Raw genomic sequence first — 9359 nt, forward strand, 5'->3', positions numbered from 1 at the left:
TTTACAACAAAGGAAGTGTTTATTCAAACATGCAAGTTAGGCTTCTTCAGTCATTTGCATAGTATCTCAAGCACTTTCAACCTTAATAAAGCAGCCTAGCAGGACACATTACAGCTGATGGCAGCCGAAAAGGCTTCCTTCCCGTAAGCAAAACACCCCCGTCCTATCTGCTTTCCTGCGGTCTTTCCACAGTGGCTTTTCTGGCTTTGGTACTGACGTCTGCTCCCTGCTGCCATCTGCTTCTTTCGGACTCTGCACTGTAGGGTCACTGCTTCTGGCGTTATTTTTAACCCTTGCCACTTCAGTGGTCCTCTCCAGCGTGTATCCTTGCTACGACTGTATCGGTACAACTGCGGCTTGTGAGCAGACAATAGCAGTGGGGCAGCTTTGCAGAATCTGAAGTTAACTGATGATGCCATGCCTTCGCAATGGCAGGTCTTTGTAATCAGATCTCACTGAGAATTTTCTTCAAACACAACCATGTGTTAAACAGGGATTTTTGCAGCTCTTTAAAAATCCACATTCATTTGAGAAGTCCCAAACATTTAAAAACTTCCAAAACCAAAATTAAAGTGAAGTATTTCTAGGACACAGGGAATGTGTGATCTAAGCGACTCTTCTCTACCTTTCTTTACTTCTTACAACTGCCACTATGCACTCATTTTTAAAGCAGAATCTGAAAAATGTGCCTATGTTTGAAGCCAAATTTCATGACAATGCCAGTATCGTGTTCTCTGTTACTTAACTGTGAATACAAGCAGAAGTACTCACCGTACAGCTCAGCAAACCCATTCATAGGTACACGTGATGTGCCGGTAACAAACTGAAGTAATCTTATTCTCTTTTCCGAGTCCATCATTAAGACTGCCTATGTCAGATAACAATTACAGTTAAAGAATTATTTTTACATTAAGGTTTCGGGCTAGCAGATTTATGCAACGTAGTTTCTACCGCTAAATCATTATCCTTTATATATCTTTTTTCTTTTTAGTTTCAGGCACAGTCTGCTTCTCTGTTTATTGCTAAAAGCTATGAAGTCAACAATTTTTTTAATGGCTGTAGTAGGAGTACGGTTACTGGCTTAGCAGGCTGTTAAAATACTTCCCTTGAGGATTTGGCCCCTGGTTTCTTTGAAGTTTCCTGACGTTATGAACTAGCAGCCAAATTCCTGTAATTTATTAAACAGAAGACTTTAACACCTCTTTAGTGTAACCATGCCGGAAAAACCTACACAAATATTTTTAAACCCAGAGAGACATGGATTTTCTTGGAAAAAAGCAAGTATCAGCAGTGTGTTTACATTCTTACCATGCATCTCATCTTCAGTTTTCTTACTATCTTTCTCAGGAGTTTTAATGGTCAAATATTTACCTACCTATTGATGAATCACGCAGTAAACCAGCATAGCTGAAAGGCAGCAGCTTTTGAACAGGTTTTGAGGAAAAACAAAGAAATACCAAAAACCCCAAACCAAAGAACTTCACAATACCTTCCAGAACCACTGTATTACTTGATGGTTTATGTTGTAGCCATTTTTGTATTTTGTATGTAGTTTCCAATCAGCCACATCCACATCTCCAAGTCCACACATTAGTAACTACACAGATAAAAATCAAAAACAAACCAAAGTCAGTAACATTAGATTTCAACATAATCTGTTTTCTTTTCCATGATACACCTACCTCCAGCTCATTTTCATCAAAAATTTTAATCAGATCCTGTGGTATTAGTTCAAAAAAGCCCTAAAAAGATGAAGAAAGTTTTAAAAAATCAACATTATTTCAAAAGTCAACATTATTTAAGCACTTTTGTTCATTTAAAACAGTATTTATATGCTTTAGCAAACAGAGCCAAAGCAATACACCAAATACATCCCACTTTGGTTACAGTATTTCTAATTCTGACTTATCTCACATTTTTATTGTGCAACACTGAATGGTGGATATATAAATCTGAGCATCATATACGTAATATCATTTATACATATAAAGATAAAACTGCTAGTTTAATTCAATTCTATTAGTTTGTTTTAATTTTCATTTCTGCTGAGTTCATCAAACAGATTGCACTACAGCTAAAGCTGTCAGCAAGGATTGAGAAAAAAAAGCAAATTTTTAATTCCCATTGAAAATCCTCAGTAAAGATATATCCAAAAGATTTTTAAGTCTGAAACAATTCAAAGCTGATGCTACAAACAGAATCACTGCCTTTTTTATACCTGTGACTAAATTATCTGTGGGTCTTCAGGAAGTCAAAAAAAGCTTGTCTTAACATTAGATACAACAAATTCTTAGAAGAGTTTCTTTCGTAATTAAAACTATACCTCTTTAAAGGCTGCCATTTGTTTCTGCACTCTGCTCACAAATCTCCACTGAATTACAAGACTGTAAAAAACCAAAACAAAACCATTCAAAATAAAACCAATTTACATATAAAGCGACAACTTCCTTTTGTGAATACAACTGTCACACAGCCCCATGACTAGAGGGGCAGCCCCGCGACCGCTGCTTACTGAATGTAGTCTCTCTTGTTCTTGTTGGTGACAACGATTTCTGATCCACCACTTTTCAGTTCATGTTGATGGGTCTAAATACAACACAAAGAATTTGCCCTAAGTGAGATAAGTATGTAACGGAATGCATACGTTAATATTGCCTGAGTTAGCTCTTGAAGCCTGCAGAATTTGAGAACTATGACAAATAGAACCAATTTCATAGGTCAACTGAATAAATAGAACTTGGTTGATTGCTTTAAAAAAAAAGTATTATTCAGGGATGCCAGACTGCAGGGGGGAAACCTCCATTTTTTTCTGACCCTGTACAACAGGACATCACAGTTGGCACACAAGTTCTCAGTAACGTGGACTACACTAACTGCATATTCAATGACACGGCCTTTTTTCCAAATCTCAAGGAAAAACACTTACGGAACAATTTCAGCAACGGTCCCAGTAAATAAGTGAATCCATATGCACATCTGTTACATCATGATTTATACTGTTAGATCCTCAGGAGACAAATACTTGATTTTCAGTTCGTTACAGATGTACATTTTTATGTCCCTACTCAGGATCACTTTAGTTACAACACAAGACCACAAAGGATATTATCCTACCTGAATCTAGTTGGCATCTGTAATTTGGAATTTTTATTCAAGGCCTGTGCTATCTCCACGTTACCTATCTTACTTATAGCTTTATACACCACAACAAACCTGTTTATTACACAGTTTTAAAGTACATCTTAGATAAAAAACCCTATTATCATCTCCCAGTGAAATCTATGATTCCAGCCCCTTCCAAAAGAGCTCATCCTTTGCAGCCGATAAAGCCAGCTTCTACTCCCAACTAAATAATGGGACTATGGATATCTTAGTCTCAGTTGCATTCACAGCAACAGCTACATTTCAATACAAGTATTATTTTTAAAAACGCATTAATTAGCCGTTTTTTAAAGCTCTGCTGACTTCCAGGTCCTTTAGCACACTGCAGCCAAGCCAACGGAGCACTGCATCTGCCAGCTAAAAGAAGCAGCTGAGTGAACAAACCAACAACAAACTAATAAAGAGTTTTTCTTAAAACCGTACAGATAAAATCAGCTAATTTCACAGGTCACATGTTCTTCCATGTTTTGTCTATTCTACTTTACATAAACGTACTGACCTGACCAAAAAGTTCTTCATCAACTATAAATCTGAGGTCCAGTTCTGCTGGATCATTTTCCAGAATCCATCTCAGAGAATTGTAATATTCGCTATCCTAAGAGAGAGAATTACAGAACAGTAAATACAAAATAGAGTAGCTACTTTTAAGCTACGAGAGGCTCCATTACAGCCCAGTGAATGCTGCTGCCTAGGATAATCCTGCATTGGATACACAGACTCTGCAATCGTACGAAGCTACAAAGACCTTTAAAGAGGTTTGAAACGTGAAGACTCAACAATCTCATGACCAAAAATGTCTCACGTAGCAAAACAGTGATAAGATGTCAAAGCATTATCTGAAGTACTGTATTTTGGACTCTTTTCCGTCTCTCATCCTCTGTTTATCTTCCCTTTGTTGTTAGGCATTACTAGAAAGAGCCTCAGGCAATGAAAATTAAGATAAATCAAACTGTATCCTGGGCTGCATCAAGAGGAGTGTGGCCAGCAGCTCAAGGGAGGTGATTTTCCCCTTCTTTGCTCATGAGACTGCGTTCGGCTTTGGGGTCCCCAGCATAAGACAGGCACGGACCTGCTCCAGCAGGCCAAGAGGAGGGCCTCGAAGAGGATCATGGGGCTGCAGCACCTCCTCTATGAGACTGAGAGTTGGGGTTGTTCAGCCTGAGAAAAGGTGGCTCCGAGAAGCCTTATAGCGGCTTTTCAGTACCTAAAGGGGGCCTACAGGAAAGATGGGGAGGGACTCTTTCAGGGAGTGTAGTGACAGGACAAGAGGTAATGGCTTTAAACTGAAAGAGGGTAAGTAAGTGTAGATTAGATGTAAGGAAAAAACTCCTCATTGTGAGGGTGGTGACACACTGGAACAGGTTGCCCAGAGAAGCTGTGGATGCCCCATCCCTGAAGTGCTCAAGGCCAGGTTGGATGGGCCTTTGAGCAACCTGGTCTAGTGGAAGGTGTCCCTGCCTGTGACAGGGTGGGATTAGAACTACATGATTTTTAAGGTTCCTTCCAGTCCAAACCAGTCTATGATTCCACAGAACTGAAAAAAAGAAAAAAGATCAGGACAGCTGTGTAAAACTATTACTTAGAAACAGATAGGAATGATATTCTGTATTCTTGAAGGACAGCAAAACCACTAATAGATCCAAGAGACTGAATAAAAATCACTCTGCCCACTACTGTTGTTACGAACTATTATCAGGGAAACAAACAAACAAGGAAATTGTAATGACTGTTTTCCTCTAAAAATGTTGCACTGTATCACTCATTAATATATTCAGTCTCTGAAAGTACAAGAATACCTTTCCTTTTAATAATCCAAAGACACAAGCTAATTTAAAAAACAAGTTAAGATGGGGATCCCAAGACGTTTATATTTAAGAACCTTAGTGTCTACAGATATTTTAAGAAAACGTAATAGAAAATTTATAGTCGAGTTTTCAATACAGTTGAACTGACTTAATCCAGAGTCTAGGTCTCTCATTTTCACTGGAAGTTTTAATTCCTATAGGACTTACAGACTGTGCTGGGTTTGGCTGGGTGAGAGTTAATTTTCTCCACAGGAGCTGGTGTGGGGCTGTGCTTCAGATTTGTGCTGGGCACAGTGCTGGGAACACAGGGATGTGCCGGTACTGCGGAGCAGAGCTGACACAGAGGCAAGGCCTCTTCTGCTCCTCACCCCACCTGCTTCAGATTTGGGCTGGGCACAGTGCTGGGAACACAGGGATGTGCCGGTACTGCGGAGCAGAGCTGACACAGAGGCAAGGCCTCTTCTGCTCCTCACCCCACCCCACAGCGAGCAGCCTGGGGGTGCACAAGAAGCTGAAAGGGGACCCGGCCAGGAGAGCAGACCCCGACCCACCAACGGGATATCCCAGACCATACAACGTCACGCTCAGCGTATAAAGCTGAGGGAAGAAGGAGGAAGGGGGTGACATTCAGAGCGACGGCGTTTGTCGTCCCAAGTCACTGTTAACACTCGGCGGAGCCCGGCTTTCCCAGCGGGGGCTGAACACCGGCCTGCCAAAGGGAAGCGGTGAAGGAATCCCTTCTTTTGGTTTGCTTGTGTGCAGGGGTTTTGCTTTGCCTGTCAAACTGTCCTCATCTCAACCCTCGAGTTTTCTCACTTCTGCCCTCCCAATTCTCTTTCCCACCTCTCCCCATGGGCGGGGAGAGAGTGAGTGGCTGCGTGGTGCTTAGCTGCTGGCTGGGGTTAAACCACGCACAGACTTATTAAAAGATGCAGCCTAAAACGTCTTTGAATCACGCACTTTCAAATCTTCACAATGTCATTAAAGATATATTAAAAATATGAAGAAGAAATCCTAACATAGATGATAAAGCAATTTACATACCACAGACTCCATATCATGAAGTGTTATTGGTTTTTGGAGCATCATCTTGTAAAAAGGACGAATAAAAAAGGCTTTAAAAAAGAACAAATAAATTGAACAGTATGTAACAAAATTCACAATAGGCACAATATTAATCTAAATATCATATCACATAAAATGAATACTAACCATCCAGAAGTTTACCATGGTAAACAGCCATTCCAGCTACACGACCTATAAACTTGAAGTAAGAGAGATGATCTTCATTGCAAAGTCCAGAGTTTGGATTGATCTGCAGAGTATAGTTATCTCTGAAGTTGAAGGAGGGAGCAGGGAAAGGAAAGAAAAAGATAATGTTGTACTATTGAACCAGTCCCACATTTGAAGATCTGACAGACATCACTGGTTAGGTCAGCTACTACTTTTCAGGAAGTTGAAAAATAATTGTATTTGGATTAATAAAACCACTAATCTAATACTAAACACTACTTGACAGAAGATTCTCTTAGCATAGTAGAAATAACACTTTTTGAAACACCACAAACTACCTTTGGAAGTTAAAGATATACCAAAGAAAAGGAATTAACTCCTCTTAATTTTGAGGTATTCAACATTCTCCATGTTATTTGTTAAATATTGCCTTTTCTGTAAGGAGTAAGTGGTTGCAAGTATATGCTTGTCTATGCAAAGATAACAAGGCTTATGTTATATTGCTGAAAAAAAAAAATGCAGATACCATCTCCACATTATTCTTCCATCAAACAAAGAATGCAGAATATTGCAGTTATTAACAACTAAACCCTCCTAATACAGTTTGGGGGGAGTGGGGCACTGGAAATGGAATAAATCCATTTCTAAAGTTGGCATTAGAAATACAACTGGTCTGCTTTCCCTAGCTAGTCTTCCCCTTTTCCAGACCTGTGTTACTTACGTAGCTGAGTATTCAAACAATCCATAATAAGGATTAAACATTTCTTTAGAGAGAAGGAAGAACCATTCTCTGGCCACTCCTCCGTAGTCTAGGCCTTTTTCACCATCAAATTCAATCCAAAGTCTTGCTTTAAGGAAATCTGCTCTCTTTACAGCTATGATTCTTCTGTAAGAATCTTCAAGGATTGTTTTGCGATGAATTTTCATTTCAAATCTATTTGGAATATCACTCTAAAAAAAAAAAAACGAACATGAAAACATAGAATAACAGAACCAACCCCAGCATCTTTTGCAGAGTACGCAAATTCTATAAACAGACAAGATATGGCACTCTGAAGAGCAGATATGCTTCCTTTTTATTTTCTTATACGCCATCCTAAATGTTCCAAAATACAAAAAAAATTAGATCACTGTATTTAAAAGTAATGCCTGTTTATATTCAACAACAGCTTGATCCAAACTACAAACAAAAAAATAATAACTTGGGGTGAGGAAACATATTTGTCATTTTCCATGTTGCAAGATACTGCAATCTCTAATTTACATAGTGGCTGAAAGATACGGGTCTTCTTCATCATTTCAGAAAGCAGTAAATATCCCTAAACTAAAAAAAAAAAAAAAAAAAAAAAATCCTGCTTTTATTTGCAAAACAACTTTTCAGAAAAAAAGTTCAAGTAATAACAAAATCTATGACTAAACCCAAAACTTGGCTGATTAAAATAGTATTAAATCTCAGTATAAATCAATGCATTACCTTACTTGTCATTTAGGTATTTGTGAATGCTTACAACAAAACAGTAAGGTTTGCTTTAAAAATCTACACACGGATTTAATTCTTAAATTACTACGATTATATCACGTGGCTGAGCTGTCTACCACTTTTCAGACCAGTGTAATGCCATCTGAACAAACACCAAGCTTGTTTGACTAGGAGAACAAAAAGCCGAGTTGCATATCTAATTCTGGGCCATTTCCAGGTGAGCTCAGAATGCACGGGTTTCCGAGAGGCCAGACACACCTGGCAGGTAACAGGCTGTTATTAGATACATAAACTATCTCCCAAGGGTACCGAATCTGACTGCAGTTGAGCAAAGACTCATCGTTATCTGGCTATCCAGATGCTATTTACGACCTTAAATGCTGTACATTATAAATATACCTGGCACTGCCACTTCAAACTACAACTTGCAAATGAGATTCATAAACCGCAACAGCCTTAAAATCTTACTGTAGCCATCTCTCCTGATCAAGATGACAGCACAGATTTCTATGTGGACAGTCCAAAATCTATTCCGAGAACTTCTGTTTCCATATTCTGAGTTCCAAAAAACTGTTGTACGCTAGATCAGTGCTTTCCAGACTTTTCTGTTGCCAGCTTACTTCGTTTCACAACTTTTAAGCTTTTAGAATTTCTACTTTTTCAGTTAGATTGAGTTGCAGTCTCATCACTGCATAAAATCACAAACCCTTTTGTTAGATTAAAAGCTAATTGTTACCAAGCCGCTGCTTCACAAATGTATCAGTGATCAGACAGTAAACAGACCTTCCCTAAGCAGATTACAAACTTTAATTTCCTTTCACTGTAACTTAAGCTTTCCTTTGTTCAGGGGCACAAGTTTCTTAACCTTCTGCTGGATTCCTACTGATTACTAACCTGTTTCTTCAATTTCTTTCTGAAGAACTCATACTTCCGCTTGTAGTCCCTGGAGTAAGGCACAGCCTTTGGGGGAAAAAAAACCAAATGTAGCTGAGGTACTGTAATGATTAATGTAATATAAAGTAGCCTCTATTTGTGAAACACAGACAGAGTCACAGAATCATCTGGTTGGAAGAGACCTTTAAGTCCTTAGAAAACAGGAATACATGTTTTACCAAGTATCAGTGGAGACTTTCAGTTTATAAATATATGGACAGTTCAAAACATCCAGCACGAAAAGTACTTCTTTGTTCAAATAATTTGTTCTGATCAATTCCAGAGAATTTCTCCAGTATTTTACTATTAGCTGATGTGACTAAGATCACTGTCTGGCCCAGATCAAAGTAACCAAAATGCTTTTGGTGCCCTGCATAACATATACGCTTTCCTTGCTGTATCACGAGAGACATGGCTACAAGCCCCTCTATTTTCCATGGACGGGGAAGGCTGTTTACATACAAGGGCTATTAATACATACAGATATCAGCTGAACATTAAACCCCATCTATAATTGTAATGTGCAGTCCTGCTCATTTTGCACTTCAGATTCAGTATCAAGACTACATAATTATTTTTCAGTTGGAAATGAATTTCATTCCTTTCTAAAGCCATTCACTTTTTTTTTTCCCTCCCTCAAGTTTATGTCATTAATTGAACTAGTTCTACTTTAGATACTGTGGGTGAAAAATAAATAAAATTTCTTACCCACTTCAAATTCACCCACCCCCACCCCCGGTTTGTAG

At 38.7% G+C, this 9359-nt stretch overlaps 1 protein-coding gene across 1 annotated transcript in view; it reads right to left on the reverse strand.

The window, feature by feature from the left end:
* Nucleotides 1-664: 664 nt before the first annotated feature.
* Nucleotides 665-9359, reverse strand: part of NEDD4 (neural precursor cell expressed, developmentally down-regulated 4, E3 ubiquitin protein ligase) — a 40422-nt gene continuing 31727 nt past the window's right edge. Inside the window, exons 17-26 of the mRNA XM_010143549.1 lie at nucleotides 8575-8640; nucleotides 6922-7151; nucleotides 6180-6301; nucleotides 6012-6082; nucleotides 3662-3757; nucleotides 2513-2586; nucleotides 2324-2384; nucleotides 1683-1742; nucleotides 1490-1597; nucleotides 665-868 (exon numbers count right to left, since the gene is read on the reverse strand). Coding sequence (XP_010141851.1) covers nucleotides 665-868; nucleotides 1490-1597; nucleotides 1683-1742; nucleotides 2324-2384; nucleotides 2513-2586; nucleotides 3662-3757; nucleotides 6012-6082; nucleotides 6180-6301; nucleotides 6922-7151; nucleotides 8575-8640 — 1092 coding nt within the window. The remainder of the gene's footprint in view (nucleotides 869-1489; nucleotides 1598-1682; nucleotides 1743-2323; nucleotides 2385-2512; nucleotides 2587-3661; nucleotides 3758-6011; nucleotides 6083-6179; nucleotides 6302-6921; nucleotides 7152-8574; nucleotides 8641-9359) is intronic.

The sequence above is a fragment of the Buceros rhinoceros genome, unplaced genomic scaffold (assembly GCF_000710305.1).
Source record: "Buceros rhinoceros silvestris isolate BGI_N320 unplaced genomic scaffold, ASM71030v1 scaffold1509, whole genome shotgun sequence".
Lineage (NCBI taxonomy): Eukaryota > Metazoa > Chordata > Aves > Bucerotiformes > Bucerotidae > Buceros > Buceros rhinoceros.